Raw genomic sequence first — 18,095 nt, forward strand, 5'->3', positions numbered from 1 at the left:
TTTCTTGAGAAAATGTGCATGTCCATTAATTTCCGCAGGTACCTGCGGTATTCCGGGGGTATTCCGCAGGTAGCAATGATGTGCGGTATACCACCGGAATAGCCGCGAATTACCTGCGGGAATGCTCATCGCTGCCTGCGGTTTTGCAGGAAGCGATGTCATTATGCCAGGAAGAGGAGCAGAGGAAACACACGTCGCACTCCCTGGACGCCGCACAGAAGCACTTCCGTGCGACCTCCAGGTGCCCGTGCAGTGTGTGTCCTGCTCCGGCCTCGCGGCTGCCTGCACTGCAGGGTGTCAGTGTCTGCCCGCAGTGTCAGCAGCCTGTCACGCGGCAGCGCAGGCAGACACTGACACCCTGCAGTGCTGGCAGCCGCGGGGATGACGATCGCTGCTGTCAGGAGGTGAGATCATTACCTGCTGTGACGATCTCCTGCCTCCTGACGTCACCGCTGTCACTGCCGACTATGCCTGTCTCACGAGCGGCCCGAGACTGTCACTAGCGGTGACGTCACGGGCTCTCGCGATAAGTCAGTGACAGCGCTGACGTCAGCAGTACAGGAGATGATCACAGAAGGTAATGATCTCATCTATGCTCCTGATGGCAGCGCTAGTCATCCCCTGCAGTGACCTGAGCTGACCCATTGATGTTAGCTCAGGTCACTGCATTGCTCTCCCAGCCAATGGGGAACATTCTGTTTTTCATTGACTGGGACAGCGACTATGGTATGGATCGCCGTGCCCCCCCCCCCCCCTTATTGGATTACGCCGGACGTGGAATTGATTGTGCTCTTTTCAATAAATTGGTTAAAGAGGGAATGTTTTGGGGAGTGTTTTTTCAAATAAAACTTTTTTTGTTGTCTATTTTTTAATTATTACTGACTGGGTTGGTGATGTCGGGTATCTGATAGACGCCTGACCTCACCAACCCCAGGGCTTGATGCCAGGTGACATTACACATCTGGCATCAACCCCATATATTACCCCGTTTGCCAACGCACCAGGGCGCGGGATGAGCTGGGGCAAAGCGCCAGGATTGGCGCGTCTAATGGATGCGCCACTTCTGGGGCGGCTGCGGCCTGCTATTTTTAGGCTGGGGAGTGTCCAATAACAGTGGACCTCCCTAGTCTGAGAATATCAGACCCCAGCTGTCCGCTTTACCTTGGCTGGTGATCCAATATGGGGGGGACCCCACGTTTTTTGTTTTAAATTATTTATATAATTTAAAATAACAGCGTGGGGTGCCCACTGTTTTGGATTATCAGCCAAGGTGAAGCTGCCAGCGGTGGTCTGCAGGCTGCAGCCGTCTGCTTTACCCTAGCTGGCTACAAAAAATGGGGGGACCTCACGTCATTTTTTTTTAATTATTTATTTATTTTATGGCTAAATACAAGGCTAAGCACCCTTTAGGCTACTTTCACACATCCGGCTTGAGCTCTGCGGCTCAATCCGGCTGTGCAAGCTATGCAACGGATGCGGTGAAAACACCGCATCCTTTGCATAGGTTTTTCCTTTGCGGCCAGTCCGTTTTTTGCCGCTTGCGGCATGCTACTGAGCATGCGCAGTGGCAAAAAACGCATGCGGCGGCCGGATGCGGTTATTGCCGCATCGCGCCTTATCCGGCCGCCATAGGCATGTATTGAAAAATGTGCCGCATCGGCCGAATGCGGCGCGATGCGGTTTTTTTTGCCGCACGAAAAAACGTGCCAGGCAACGTTCCATCCGGCCGCCGCATCGGCTACATCTGCCGCATGCGGCAAAAAACGGACGGAACGCAAGGCCATGCGGCACAATGCGGCACTAATTAAAGTCTATGCAGGAAAATCGCAACCGGCAGCAAAAAAAACCGGTTGCGATTTTCATGCAAAGTGCCGGATTGTGCCGCATAGCAAAAACCGGAGGTGTGAAAGTAGCCTAAGTGCCACATGAAAGTCACTAAAGGGTGCCAGCTTAGAAAATGCAGGGAGGTGGAACATTATATAGGTTTTTCTCATCTATCTATCTATCTATCTATCCATCTATCTATCTATCCATCCCTCTATCTATCTATCTATCTATCTATCTATCTATCCATCTATCCCTCTATCTATCTATTCATCTATCTATCTATCCCTCTATCTATCCCTCTATCTATCTATCGATCTATCTATCTATCTATCTATCTATCTATCTATCTATCTATCTATCTATCTATCCATCTATCCCTCTATCTATCTATCTATCTATCTATCTATCCCTCTATCTATCTATTCATCTATCTATCTATCCCTCTATCTATCTATCTATTCATCTATCTATCCCTCTATCTATCTATCTATTCATCTATCCATCTTTCCCTCTATCCATTATCTGTCTATCGATTATCTTTATTATTTATTGCAGGGACAAACCTGCGGTAAATCCGCGGCAAATTCGCGGCAAATTCGCGGCAAATCCGCGGCAAATCCGCGGCAAAAACGCATGCGGATTTGGTGCGGATTTTTTCCGCAGGTCCGGAAATCTTTCACTGGCAGAAGTTTCTCAAGAAATTTTCTTGAGAAACTTCACATTTCTAGTGCGCACATAGCCTAAGAGAGACTTTTTGCACAGTGAAGCTTCCCTCCATGTCGTTAGTATTTGGTACCATTGCCCTTACACTGTGTGACTTGGGTGAAACGTTTTGGATCTCCTTTCACAAGCTTAGGTCGGAATTTGGGCCCATTCCTCCAGACAGAACTGGTGTAGCTGAGCCATGTTTGTAGGTCTCTTGCTCGCAGCGGCCTTTTCAGCTTTGCCCATAAATTTTCAATAGGATTGAGATCAAGTGCACCAGTCCCTCCTGCAGCAAAACAACCCTACAACATGATGCTGCCGCCCTTGTGTTTCACAGTTGCGATGCTGTTCTTAGGCTTCAAAGCTTCACCCTTTTTCCTCCAAACATAATGAAGGTCATTATGGCCAAACAGTTCAATTTTAGCTTCGTCAGATCACAGGACGTCTCCAAAAATTAAAGTCTGTGTTCCTGTGTGCCTTTGGAAACATTAATTTGGCTTTTTTCTTTTTCTTTTGGATAAATGGCTTCTTCCTGGCAGAGTGGCCTTTCAGCCCATGTTGATACAGGACTCATTTCACTGTGGATAATGACACAATCTTACCAGCTTCCACCAGCATCTTCACAGGGTCTTTTCTTTTTGTTCTTGGATTGATATGTACATGTCTGACCAAAGCACGTTCATCTCTGGTACACAGAACCCAATGAATGAGGCACCTTCAGGTATCTGGAAATTGCACCCAGGGATGAACCAGACTTGTGCAAGTCCACAATTCTCCTCCTGAGATCTTGGCTGATTTCTTATGACTTTCCCATGATGCTACACCAAGAAGCCGTGTGTTTCAGGTGTGCATTACAATACATCCACAGGTGTGTCTCTAATTATCAGAAGCTTCCAAAGACATGACATCATCATATGGGCGGTCCCATATTGTTTAAAGGCACAGTACTCTTAATGTACTTAAACCTTTCATTTTACAGAAAGCAATAAAAATGCCTTAAAACATTTTCTCTCTCTCATTATTCTGGCTTTTTGCAAATACAAAGAATTGTGTCTTCTTGGAGAGCGGAGGGAAAAAACTGCAGATGTGTCTGCACAGAGAGCGGAGGGAAAAACCTGCAGATGTGTCTGCACAGAGAGCGGAGGGAAAAACCTGCAGATGTGACTTTATAGAGCGGTGAGGGAAAACATGCAGATGTGTCTGTATAGAGAGCGGAGGGAAAAACATGCATATGTGTCTGTATAGAGAGCGGATGGAAAACCTGCAGATGTGTCTGTATAGAGAGCGGATGGAAAACCTGCAGATGTGTCTTTTTAGAGAGCAGAGGGAAAAAACCTGCAGATTTGTCTGTATAGAGAGCGGAGAGAAAAACCTGAAGATGTGTCTTTATAGAGCGCGGAGGGAAAAACCTGCAGAGTGTCATTATAGAGAGCGGAGAGAAAAACCTGCAGATGTGTCTGTATAGAGAGCGGAGGGAAAAACCTGCAGATGTGTCTGTATAGAGAGCGGAGTTAAAAACCTGCAGAAGTGTCTTTATAGAGAGCGGAGGGAAAAACCTGCAGATGTGTCTGTATAGAGAGGGGAGGGAAAAATCTGCAGATGTGTCTGTATAGAGAGCGGAGGGAAAAATCTGCAGATGTGTCTTTTTAGACAGTGTATGGAAACTTCTGGTTTCAATTGTACATGCAGAAAAATTGCTCGGGGGGGGGACTAAAGTATATAGGTGCAATAATTTTGCAAATCTTTAAAAAATTGCAAATTGATGAACTGGCCACGGACATCTGGAACCAGTAATTGTTGCACATACTGATGACCAAAGATAGGTGAACATGTAAAATTAAAAACAGGTGAAATAAAAAAAATCGAAACTAGTATAAAAAAAAAAATCACAAATGCAATAATGAATCGGCGCTTAATGAAATGCTGGAGCTGACAGTTCACCCGGAGAGGAGACATAACCTAACAGATTCAGATTGACTTATTGTTTTTCTTTGAAAGCAATTCTCCAACTGGATGTTAATGTTGTAGAGGCAGAGATCGAGCGGATGACCACGGACAAACTCATCGTGCGCTCCAAGAAGACCACCAGGCGCGTGTCTGTCACCTCAGTGCCCGCAGGTCTGCAGAAGGTACCGCTCCGATTTCATTCTCGTCACCTGTCCATCCCCAGGATATAAATCAGGATAAGTCATCCATATTCTCCAAAAACCGAGCGGCTGACGACAGGAACTGACAAAGATAATTCATTGTGGAAAACATTTCCTGCAGTGAATGTTCCTCTCGTGTCCCGTTATGGAAAAATACACTGTGTGCAGAATTATTAGGCAAATGAGTATTGTGATCAGATGATACTTGTTATACATATCGTCCTACTCCAAGCTGTGTAGGCTGAGAGCCAACTACCAATGAAGTAACTCCGGTGATGTGCCTCTCTGTAATGAGGAGGGGTGCGGTGTAATGACATCAACACCCTATATAAGGGGTGCTTATTTATTAGGCAACTTCCTTTCCTTTGACAAAATGGGTCAGAAGAGAGATTTGACGGGCTCTGAAAAGTCCACAATTGTGCGATGTCTTGCAAAGGGATGCAGCAGTCTTGAAATTGCCAAACTTTTGAAGCGTGATCACCGAACAATCAAGGGTTTCATGGCAAATAGCCGACAGGGTCGCAAGAAGCGTGCTGGGCAAAAAAGGCGCAAAACAACTGCCTATGAATTGAGGAAAATCAAGCGTGAAGCTGCCAAGATGCCATTTGCCACCAGTTTGGCCATATTTCAGAGCTGCAACGTTACTGGAGTATCAAAAAGCACAAGGTGTGCCATACTCAGGGCCATGGCCAAGGAAAGGAAGGCTGAAAACCACCACCTCTGAACAAGAAAGATAAGATAAAACGTCAAGACTGGGCCAAGAAATATCTTAAAAATGATTTTTCAAAGGTTTTATGGACTGATGAAATGAGAGTGACTCTTGATGGGCCAGAGGCTGGATCAGTAAAGGGCAGAGAGCTCCACTCCGACTCAGACACCAGCAAGGTGGAGGTGGGCACTGGTATGGGCTGGGATCATCAAAGATCAACTTGTGGGACCTTTTCAGGATGAGGATAGAGTGAAGCTCAACTCCCAGACCTACTGTCAGTTTCTGGAAGACAACTTCTTCAAGCAGTGGTACAGGAAGAAGTCTGTATCGTTCAAGAAAAACATGATTTTCATGCAGGACAATGCTCCATCACATGCATTCCAACTACTCCACAGTGTGGCTGGCCAGTAAAGGTCTAAAAGAGGAAAAAATAATGACATGGCCCCCTTGTTCACCTGATCTGAACCCCATAGAGAACCTGTGGTCCCTCATAAAATATGAGATCTACAGGGAGGGAAAACAGTGCACCTCTGGGAGCAGTGTCTGGAGGCTGTGGTGGCTGCTGCACGCAATGTGGATCGTAAACAGATCAAGCAATGACAGAATCTATGGATGGTCGGCTGCTGAGTGTCATCAGAAAGAAAGGGGGCTATATTGGTCATTCATTTTTTGGGTTTTGTTTTTGCATGTCAGAAATGTTTATTTCTAAATTTTGTGCAGTTATATTGGTTTACCTGGTGACAATAAACAAGTGAGATGGGAATAGATTTGGTTTTTATTTAGTTGCCTAATAATTCTGCACAGTAATAGTTCCCTGCAAAAACAGATATCCTCCTAAGATAGCCAAATCTAAAAAAAAAACACTCCAATTTCCAAAAATATTAAGCTTTGATATTTATGAGTCTTTTGGGTTGATTGAGAATATAGTTGTTGATCAATAAAAAAAATCCTCTAAAATACAACTTGCCTAATAATTCTGCACACAGTGTACAACAAAAAGAATGCAATATTTTACAATTGTTACATCAGTTTGTTTGTCTGGTATTTTCTTTCCAGGAGGAAGTTTCCTCCAGAAAATTATGCCTCAAAAACCTAAATCGTTTTTTGTTGCTTTTTTTTTTGCAGTAAGTTCACACCGAGTTTTCTTACATTTGTCACGGGTTATGTAATGACTGAACAGGGGCCTTTAGGCTGGCCCTCAGATACGGGACAATGTGCTGTCTCTTATCTCAGAGGTAGGCTTGATGGTAGCCAGATCCGAGCCCCCAACGTGACCCTGATTCCTGTCCGAACCCTGATCTTACTCTCCCTCTCTCGCACCCTTGGGGTCAGCGGGAAACACAATAATAAAAACCTACAGAAATGACACGGACAAGGGAGAACAAAAACTTATACACACTGCACTCAAAACACACAGGAGAGACAGAGACAATATGTGTACAGGGGAATAGAGAAAAGGGAAGGAAGTGAATGCACAGCAGGGGAACTTCCACACCACTCAAAAATCGCAACACAGGTCACCATAAACAGGATAACCACTAGACCGGAATTGCTGGTGCTTATGCTGAAGCTATAATCAGCACATACAGAAACATACCTGTACCTTAAATAGGGAGGAGAAAGCTGCACGAGGAAATTAGCAACCTGAACTCCTAGGTCCTGCTCACCAGTCTGCAGTAATTAACTCCTGCAGAGCTGAAGACCAGTGAACCTGAATCAGCGAACACCCAGCTCAGGCTGAACAATCCAGAACCTTTAAGGGGGTGTTACACGCAGCGATATCACTAGCAATATCGCTGGTGAAAGCACCCGCCCCCGTCGTTTGTGCATCACGGGCAAATTGGTGCACAAAATCGTTTGGAGCCGTCACACGTACTTACCTGCCTAGCGACGTCGCTGTTGCCGGAGAACCGCCTTTCTAAGGGGGCGGTTCGTGTGGCGTCACAGCGGCAGCACTAAGCGACCGCCCAATAGAAGCGGAGGGACAGAGATGAGCGGGACGTAACACCCCGTCCACCTCCTTCCTTCCGCATTGTCGGCGGCCGCAGGTAAGCTGCAGTTCGTCGTTCCCGAGGTGTCACACGTAGCGATGTGTGCTGCCTCGGGAACGACGAACAACCTGCGTGCTCAACAATCAATGATTTTTTGAAAAGGAACGACGTGTCAACGATGGACGATAAGGTGAGTATTTTCCATCGTTAACGGTCGTTCCTTCCTGTCACACGCAACGACATCGCTAACGAGGCCGGATGTGCGTCACGGATTCTGTGACCCCGGCGATATATCGTTAGATACGTCGTTGCGTGTAACGGGGCCTTTAGGTTGCTTGTCAGATTGTAGTGTGAATAGAGTCTAACACTGCCGTGCCACCAAGTGCGTGTAGAGCCGAACATCGCATGACAAGATTTTGGAGCAGAAACTGTACGTTTGCAAGCCCTCGTCAAAAACTCAAAACTATTCAAAAACGTGGTGTTTCCGCTCCAAAAACTCTTTAAACTACTAGTAACTGATTTATCAAGACTGGCATAGCGCACGTCAGTCTTAGGGCTGCTTCTCACTTGCGAGTTTCTCGCAGTAGAGCAATGCGAGAAAATCTCGCATTGGAATCGGACACATGTTAGTGAATGATTCAGCTCTCATCTGCGATTTTTTTCTCAGTCCGAATCGGACTGAGAAAAAAATCGCAGCATGCTGCTTTTTTGCGAGTTTCTACTGCGAGTCTCTCCAATGCAAGTCTATGGGAGCGTGTAAAAAATCGGATGTCACGGGACGGCACTCACACCATCCTAGTGACATCCGATTTTCTAAATACATTTCTCGCATGTTTCCTAAAACACTGGAAACGAGTGATGTCTCCCAATGTCTGTCAATCACTATTCTCTGTCAGTCGGTTTCTCCCTCTCGGTCTCTATTCTCTCTCTGTCGGTCCGTCACTATCTCTGTCCCTCTCTCACAGTCTGTCGGTCATTTTCCCCCCCTCTCTCATACTCACTGTTCCCCGATCACCGGCGCGGCGCTGCACGGCTTTCTCACTGCTGCGGCGGCTTTTACTATTTTGAAAAAGTCGGCCGCTCATTAAACAATCTCGTATTCCCTGCTTTCCTCGCCCACAGGCGCCTATGATTGGTTGCAGTGAGACACGCCCCCACGCTGAGTGACAGGTGTCTCACTGCACCCAATCACAGCAGCCGGTGGGCGGGTCTATACTGTGCAGTGAAATAAATAAATAAATAATTTAAAAAAATGGCGTGCGGTCCCCCCCAATTTTAATACCAGCCAGATAAAGCCATACGGCTGAAGGCTGGTATTCTCAGGATGGGGAGCTCCACGTTATGGGGAGCCCCCCAGCCTAACAATATCAGCCAGCAGCCGCCCAGAATTGCCGCATACATTATATGCGACAGTTCTGGGACTGTACCCGGCTCTTCCCGATTTGCCCTGGTGCGTTGGCAAATCGGGGTAATAAGGAGTTAATGGCAGCCCATAGCTGCCACTAAATCCTAGATTAATCATGGCAGGCGTCTATGAGACACCCTCCATGATTAATCTGTAAGTTACAGTAAATAAACACACACACATGAAAAAATCCTTTATTAGAAATAAAAAACACAAACACATTCCCTCATTACCAATTTAATAAGTCCCAAAAAGCCCTCCATGTCCGGCGTAATCCACGGACCTCCAGCGTCGCTTCCAGCATGAAGGTGACAGGAGCTGCAGCAGACACCGCCGCTCCGGTCACCTCCAAGCAGCAACTGAGGTGAGTAGCGCGATCGGCTGAGCTGTCACTGAGGTTACCCGCTGTCACTGGATCCAGCGGTGGCCGCGGGTAACCTCAGTGATACCTCAGCAGATCGCGCTACTCACCTCAGTTGCTGCTTGGAGGTGACCGGAGCGGCGGTGTCTGCTGCAGCTCCTGTCACCTTCATGCTGGAAGCGACGCTGGAGGTCCGTGGATTACGCCGGACATGGAGGGCTTTTTGGGGCTTATTAAATTGGTGATGAGGGAATGTGTTTGTGTTTTTTATTTCTAATAAAGGATTTTTTCATGTGTGTGTGTTTATTTACTGTAACTTACAGATTAATCATGGAGGGTGTCTCATAGACGCCTGACATGATTAATCTAGGATTTAGTGGCAGCTATGGGCTGCCATTAACTCCTTATTACCTCGATTTGCCAACGCACCAGGGCAAATCGGGAAGAGCCAGGTACAGTCCCAGAACTGTCGCATATAATGTATGCGGCAATTCTGGGCGGCTGCTGGCTGATATTGTTAGGCTGGGGGGCTCCCCATAACGTGGAGCTCCCCATCCTGAGAATACCAGCCTTCAGCTGTATGGCTTTATCTGGCTGGTATTAAAATTGGGGGGAACCGCACGCCGTTTTTTTAAATTATTTATTTATTTATTTCACTGCACAGTATAGACCCGCCCACCGGCTGCTGTGATTGGGTGCAGTGAGACACCTGTCACTCAGCGTGGGGGCGTGTCTCACTGCAACCAATCATAGGCGCCTGTGGGCGGGGAAAGCAGGGAATACGAGATTGTTTAATGGGCGGCCGGCTTTTTCAAAATAGTAAAAGCCGCCGGATCAGTGTGAACGCCGTGCAGCGCGGCGCCGGGGATCGGTGATTATGAGAGAGGGCTGCTAACTTCAGTCACTCGGGAGATTAGCGGTCACCGGTGAGCCCTTCACTGGTGACCGCTAATCAGGACGCGGCACAGACAGAGCCGCAGCATGACAATGAAGTCGGGTTAAGTTCACCCGAGTTCATTCTGATTGTGCGGCTCTGTCTGTGTCTGCTGTCATCTGCCATTCAGCTCTGCTACATGGCTGTCTGTGTCTGCTGTCATCTGCCATTCAGCTCTGCTACATGGCTGTCTGTGTCTGCTGTCAGCGGCCATGTAGCAGCGCTGAATGGTAGATGACATAGTAAAAAATACGCATTACACACGCATTACACACGCCAGTAAAATCATTAATTTATTCAGAAACAGCATCGCACTTGCGTTGCACTCGCACCTAACGTGAACTAAAATCAGCCGAGTTTTTTTCAGCCCAGTCTGACCGATTTTACTCACATAGATGTGTTTCCACCCTTACTGGAGTTCAAGGCACCAAACTCATTAAGAGGTATCCACAATTTGGTACATCTGAGTGGCCTCTGTGCGTCACACACAAAATGCTACACCAGTTGGGCGATTTTTGATTAATCAAACAGAGTCGATTCAAAACTCCAAAAGTCGAAAACCTTTTGCATAATTCGGCTTCTTGCAAACATTTTAAGCTTTTCAGAGCTTTTCCGACACTTTTCTGGCATAAAAGCTTTGATGAATCGGCCCCTTGGTGTGCACATCCCCGCAAGAGCACGTCTTTGTAAAGTTTTTAGAGGAGAATTTTGAGGCAATTCAGCTCCGAAATTAACATCATCAACCACTTCAAATTCTCTTTAAGGCTACTTTCACACATCCGGTTTTTGTTCTGTGGCACAATACGGCGCTCTGCAGAAAAACCGCAACCGTTTTTTTTTTGCCGCCGGTTGTGTTTTTTTTTGCATAGACTTACATTAGTGCCGTATTGTGCCGCATGGGCTTGCGTTCGGTCTGGTTTTTGCCGCATGCGGCAGATTTAGCCGATGCTGCGGCCGGATGGAACGTTCCCTGGCACGTTTTTTGCTCCAGCAAAAAAAACCGCATCGCGCCGCATCCGGCCGCTGCGGCATTTTTCAATGCATACCTATGGACGCCGGATGCGGCGCGATGCGGAAAAAAACGCATCCGGCCGCCGCATGCGGTTTCTTCCACTACGCATGCTCAGTAGCGTGCCGCAACCGGAAAAAAACGGACGGGCCGCATGTAAAAACGTATGCAAAGGATGCGGTGTTTTCGCCGCATCCGTTGCATAGGTTTCACAGCCGGATTGAGCCGCACTGCTCAAACCGGATGTGTGAAAGCAGCCTAAATTCTCTTCCTGCTCAATAGAAAATAACCTTTGTTGATCAAAGGACAAGATTTTTTAGAATTTCTTTTCCAAAGAGGTTTACAAAAAGAAAGACAAAAGGAAAAAAAAAAGCATAGTTTCCAGATGTGGATTCCTCTTGACTTAGGCTATGTTCGCACGTTGCGTTTTTTACCGCGTTTCTGCAGCGTTTTTGGCAGCAGCGTTTTTGCGCAAAAACGCATGCATTTTTGATTTCCAGCAAAGTCTATGGGAAAAGCAGAAATCCTGTCTGCACTTTGCTTTTTTTTCTGCAGCGTTTAATTTGCATATTTGTGGTCAAAAACCATGCTGAAAAAGAAGCAGCATGTCAGTTGTTTTTGCCATTTCTGCAGCGTTTCCTTAACATTGGAGTCAATGAGAAATGGCAAAAAGCAACCAAAATCACAATTCCTGCGTTTTTCATGCTTTTTACCTGCTTTTCAACTGCGTTTTTGGCTCCAAAAACGCATGCTTTTCTGGCCAAAAATTAATGGGTTCTAATGTTCCTTTACACACACACAATAACCGAAAATTTAAATGTAAAAAAATAATAAACTTTAGCTATTTTTCTGTTAAAATGTGCATAACCACTATTATTACATTAAAATTGATAATTTCCCATATAATTTTATTAAAAGTTAATTTTATACTTTTTTTTCTCTTTTTTCATTCTTTTTGACTAATTCAACTTTATTTCTCAGTGTCTTGATCTCAAAAACGCATCTGCAGAAATGCAGGTGAAAACGCAGGTAAAAAGCGCTAAAAACGCGGTAAAAACGCATGCGTTTTTAGCGCTAAAGAAGGGAATTTTGTTTACTTACCGTAAATTCCTTTTCTTCTAGCTCCAATTGGGAGACCCAGACAATTGGGTGTATAGCTACTGCCTCCGGAGGCCGCACAAAGTACTACACTCAAAAGTGTAAGGCCCCTCCCCTTCTGGCTATACACCCCCCCGTGGGAGCACGGGTCCTTCAGTTTTAGTGCAAAAGCAAGAAGGAGGAAAGCCAATAACTGTTTCAAAAACAAATTCAATCCGATAAACAATATCGGAGAACGTAAGTTATTAACATGAACAACATGTGCACCCGAAAAACAAATACCCTCAGAAAAACAGGGCGGGTGCTGGGTCTCCCAATTGGAGCTAGAAGAAAAGGAATTTACGGTAAGTAAACAAAATTCCCTTCTTCTTTTTCGCTCCTAATTGGGAGACCCAGACAATTGGGACGTCCAAAAGCAGTCCCTGGGTGGGTAAAATAATACCTCGCGATCGGGCTGTCAGGCAGCCCTTCCTTACAGGTGGGCCACCGCCGCCTGCAGGACTTGTCTACCTAGGCTGGCATCCGCCGAAGCGTAGGTATGCACCTGATAATGCTTGGTGAAAGTGTGCAGACTCGACCAGGTAGCCGCCTGGCACACCTGCTGAGCCGTAGCCTGATGCCGTAATGCCCAGGACGCACCCACGGCTCTGGTAGAATGGGCCTTCAGTCCAGAAGGAGTCGGAAGCCCAGCAGAACGGTAGGCGTGAAGAATTGGTTCCTTGATCCACCGCGCAAGGGTGGATTTGGAAGCTTGCGACCCTTTATGCTGACCAGCGACCAGGATAAAGAGTGCATCCGAACGGCGCAGAGACGCCGTGCGGGAAATGTAGATCCTGAGTGCCCTCACCAGGTCCAACAGATGTAGACCCTTTTCAAATTGGTGAACTGGATGCGGACACAAAGATGGTAAAGTGATATCCTGATTGAGATGAAAGGAAGATACCACCTTGGGAAGAAACTCTGGAATTGGACGCAGTACTACCTTGTCTTGGTGAAACACCAGGAAGGGAGATTTGCAAGATAACGCCGCCAGCTCTGACACTCTCCGAAGAGACGTGACCGCCACCAGAAAAGCCACTTTCTGTGAAAGCCGAGAAAAGGAAATCTCCTTCATAGGCTCGAAAGGTGGCTTCTGGAGAGCAATCAGAACCTTGTTCAGATCCCAGGGTTCCAATGGCCGCTTGTAAGGGGGAATGATATGACAAACCCCTTGCAGGAACGTGCGTACCTTAGGAAGTCGCGCCAGGCGCTTCTGAAAGAATACGGATAGCGCAGAAACTTGTCCTTTAAGGGAGCTAAGCGACAAACCTTTTTCCAACCCAGACTGCAGGAAGGAAAGAAAAATAGGCAATGCAAATGGCCAGGGAGAAACTCCCTGAGCAGAGCACCAAGATAAGAATATCTTCCACGTTCTGTGGTAGATCTTGGCGGAGGATGGTTTCCTAGCCTGTCTCATGGTGGCAACAACATCATGAGATAAACCTGAGGTCCCTAGGACCCAGGACTCAATGGCCACACAGTCAGGTTCAGGGCCGCAGAATTCAGATGGAAAAACGGCCCTTGAGACAGCAAGTCTGGACGGCCTGGTAGCGCCCACGGTTGTCCTACCGTGAGATGCCACAGATCCGGGTACCACGACCTCCTTGGCCAGTCTGGAGCGATGAGAATGGCGCAGCGGCAGTCGGACCTGATTTTGCGGATCACTCTGGGCAATAATGCCAGAGGTGGGAACACATAAGGTAGTCGGAACTGCGACCAATCCTGAACTAAGGCGTCTGCCGCCAGAGCTCGGTGATCGTGAGACCGTGCCATGAAAACCGGGACCTTGTTGTTGTGCCGTGACGCCATCAGGTCGACGTCCGGCATCCCCCAGCGGCGACAGATCTCCTGAAACACGTCTGGGTGAAGGGACCATTCCCCTGCGACCATGCCCTGGCGACTGAGAAAGTCTGCTTCCCAGTTTTCCACGCCTGGGATGTGAACAGCGGATATGGTGGATGCTGTGTTTTCCACCCATGTCAGAATCCGCCGGACTTCTTGAAAGGCTTGTCGACTGCGTGTTCCCCCTTGGTGGTTGATGTACGCCACCGCTGTGGAATTGTCCGACTGAATCCGGATCTGCTTGCCCTCCAGCCACTGTTGGAAGGCTCGCAGAGCAAGATAGACTGCTCTGATTTCCAGAACATTGATCTGAAGGGTGGACTCTCTCTGAGTCCACGTACCCTGAGCCCTGTGGTGAAGAAACACTGCTCCCCACCCTGATAGGCTCGCATCTGTCGTGACCACCGCCCAGGATGGGGGTAGGAACGACTTTCCTTTTGACAATGAGGTGGGAAGAAGCCACCATTGGAGAGAGTCCTTGGTTGCCTGAGAGAGGGAGACATCCCTGTCGAGTGACGTCGACTTCCCGTCCCATTGGCGGAGAATGTCCCATTGTAGAGGGCGCAGATGAAACTGCGCGAAAGGGACTGCTTCCATTGCTGCCACCATCTTCCCTAGGAAATGCATGAGGCGCCTCAATGAGTGGGACTGGTTCTGCAGGAGAGATTGCACCCCTGTCTGCAGAGAGCACTGCTTGTCCAGTGGAAGCTTCACTATCGCTGAGAGAGTATGAAACTCCATGCCAAGATATGTTAGTGATTGGGTCGGGGTTAGATTTGACTTTGAAAAGTTGATAATCCACCCGAAACTCTGGAGAGTCTTCAGTGCCACGTTCAGACTGTGTTGGCATGCCTCTTGAGAGGGTGCCTTTATAAGTAGATCGTCCAAATACGGGATCACGGAGTGACCCTGCGAGTGCAGGACAGCTACTACTGCTGCCATGACCTTGGTGAAGACCCGAGGGGCTGTTGCCAGCCCGAAAGGTAACGCTACGAACTGCAGGTGTTCGCTTTCTAGAACGAAGCGTAGAAAACGCTGATGCTCTGGCGCAATCAGCACGTGAAGATAAGCATCCTTGATGTCTATTGATGCTAAGAAATCTCCTTGAGACATTGAGGCTATGACGGAGCGGAGAGATTCCATCCGGAACCTCCTGGTTTTTACGTGTTTGTTGAGCAACTTTAGATCCAGGACGGGCCGAAAGGACCCGTCCTTCTTTGGCACCACAAACAGATTGGAGTAAAAACCGTGACCTTGCTCCTGAAGAGGAACGGAAGTCACCACTCCTTCCGCCTTTAGAGCGGCCACCGCCTGCAGCAGAGCATCGGCTCGGTCGGGCGGTGGGGAAGTTCTGAAGAAACGAGTTGGAGGACGAGAGCTGAACTCTATCCTGTACCCGTGAGACAGAATGTCCCTCACCCAACGGTCTTTGACCTGTGACAGCCAAATGCCGCCAAAGCGGGAGAGCCTGCCACCGACCGAGGATGCGGAGAGAGGAGGCTGAGAGTCATGAGGAAGCCGTCTTGGTAACGGTTCTTCCTGCTGTCTTTTTTGGGCGTGACTGCGTCCTCCAAGAATCTGAACCTCTCTGATCCTTTTGAGTCCTTTTGGACGAGGAGAATTGGGACCTGCCTGAGCCTCGAAAGGACCGAAAACCAGACTGACCCCTCCTTTGTTGGGGCTTGTTTTGTCTGTGTTGAGGTAAGGATGAGTCCTTACCCTTGGAGTGTTTAATGATTTCATCCAAACGCTCCCCAAACAATCGGTCACGAGAAAAGGGCAAACTGGTTAAGCACTTCTTGGAAGCAGAATCTGCTTTCCATTCTCTCAACCACAGGGCCCTGCGCAAAACCACGGAGTTGGCTGACGCCACCGCCGTACGGCTCGTAGAGTCCAGGACAGCATTAATCGCGTAAGACGCGAATGCAGACATTTGAGAGGTCAATGGTGCCACCTGCGGGGCAGATGTACGTGTGACCGAGTCGACTTGTATAAGCCCAGCTGAAATAGCTTGGAGTGCCCATACGGCTGCGAAAGCTGGCGCCAACGACGCTCCAATAGCTTCATAGATGGATTTCAGCCAGAGCTCCATCTGCCTGTCAGTGGCATCTTTAAGTGCCGCTCCATCTTCTACTGCAACTAAGGATCTAGCTGCAAGCCTGGAGATTGGAGGGTCCACCTTGGGACACTGGGTCCAACCCTTGACCACGTCCGGGGGAAAAGGATAGCGTGTATCTTTAAGCCGTTTAGAAAACCGCTTCTCAGGATAAGCGTGGTGTTTCTGGATTGCATCTCTAAAGTCAGCGTGGTCCAGAAAAGTGCTTAATTTACTCTTGGGGTATCTGAAATGGAATTTCTCCTGCTGTGAAGCTGCCTCCTCCTCAGTAGGAGCTGGCGGAGAAATATCTAACATCCTATTGATGGACGCTATAAGATCATTCACTATGGCGTCACCATCCGGTGTATCCAGATTGAGAGCGGACCCAGGATCAGAATCTTGATCAGTTACATCCGCCTCATCACCCATAGATTCGTCCCGCTGGGATCCTGACCAGTGAGACGAAGTTGAGGGCCCCTCATAACGAGCCCGCTTAGGTTGTCTGGGACTGTTGTCCGAGTCAGAATCGTCACCCTGGGGTGCATGTGACACCCCCGGAGCTTGGAAGTGTTCCAGCTGAGGGGGACCAGGGAGCAATGATGCCACAGTGTCCATGGTCTGAGTTACTGGTCTAGACTGCAATGTTTCAAGAATCTTTGACATGGTCATAGACAATCTGTCAGCAAAAGCTGCAAACTCCGTTCCTGTCACCTGGACAGCATTTACAGGTGGTTCTCCCTGGGTCACGTCCAGCAGAGGCCCCGGCTGTGCAAGTTGCACAGGGGCCGAGCACTGCACACAATGGGGGTCAGTGGAACCTGCCGGTAGAGCAGCCGCACATGCGGTACAGGCAGCATATAATGTCTGTGCCTTGGCACCCTTGCGTTTAGCGGACGACATGCTGTTGCCTCCTTGTAATCTAGGAGGGTATATAGCCGAGAATCACCAGCGACCGTACAGTACAAAGTATTTGCAAACACAAAATACTCAGTATACAAACGGCACAAGTGGGGGTGAGCCCTTGAGGGCTGCTTACCGCCCGCTGAACAGCGGGTATGAGGCCGTAGAATCCCGTGTCTGGGTCTCCCCGTCTCCCCTCTGCAGCTCAGCGTGCAGGCAGGAATGGCTGCCGGCGTTCTGTGAAGAGGAGCGGACCGTGGGCGTGCCACAAACAAAGAGCGGGAAACTGCGTCCTACTGTGCCTGGTGTGAGGGCTGGAGTATGTAAAAACGACTCCAGCCCTCAGCGCTGATGCTCTGTACAGCGTCCCGCCCTCCTCCTGACTGGCAGGTGCGGAGGCGGGAACGAACGAACTAGGCCGCAAAAGCCGGGGACTGTAGTAATAAGCGCGGCCGTGATATATGCACGGCCAGCGCGGAAGTCCCCGGCGCACCACAAGTCCCAGCCGCGTCGCAGTCCCAGCGGCCGGCGCGACCGTTCTCCCCGAGTCTACCCACTCAGCTAAGCTGAAGTGAGGAAATGGCACAAGCGCAGCAGCGCTGTTGTCCCCGGCGCACTAACACACCCAGCAATGCTGCGGTGTGCGCGCGTATGCACGGGGACACAGAGTACCTTGACGGAGCAGGGCCATGTCCCTGACGATACTCAGCTCCAAATCCAGCGGCTTCTCCAGGGGCTGCGGATGGAGCACGGTCTCTGTGCCTGGAGACCGGTAAAATCCCACTTCGCCCAGAGCCCTAACGGGGATGGGGAAGGAATCAGCATGTGGGCTCCAGCCTCCGTACCCGCAATGGGTACCTCAACCTTAACAAGCACCACCGACAGAAAGTGGGGTGAGAAGGGAGCATGCTGGGGGCCCTGTATGGGCCCTCTTTTCTTCCATCCGACATAGTCAGCAGCTGCTGCTGACTAAACAGTGGAGCTATGCGTGCGTGTCTGACCTCCTTCGCACAAAGCAAAAAACTGAAGG

The 18,095-nt window shown here is 48.7% G+C and overlaps 1 protein-coding gene across 1 annotated transcript in view; it reads left to right on the plus strand.

Moving 5' to 3' along the window:
• Positions 1-18,095, plus strand: part of C8H3orf49 (chromosome 8 C3orf49 homolog) — a 40,230-nt gene that overhangs the window by 13,466 nt on the left and 8,669 nt on the right. Inside the window, exon 3 of the mRNA XM_075320687.1 lies at positions 4,531-4,661. Coding sequence (XP_075176802.1) covers positions 4,531-4,661 — 131 coding nt within the window. The remainder of the gene's footprint in view (positions 1-4,530; positions 4,662-18,095) is intronic.

The sequence above is a fragment of the Anomaloglossus baeobatrachus genome, chromosome 8, assembly GCF_048569485.1.
Source record: "Anomaloglossus baeobatrachus isolate aAnoBae1 chromosome 8, aAnoBae1.hap1, whole genome shotgun sequence".
NCBI lineage: Eukaryota > Metazoa > Chordata > Amphibia > Anura > Aromobatidae > Anomaloglossus > Anomaloglossus baeobatrachus.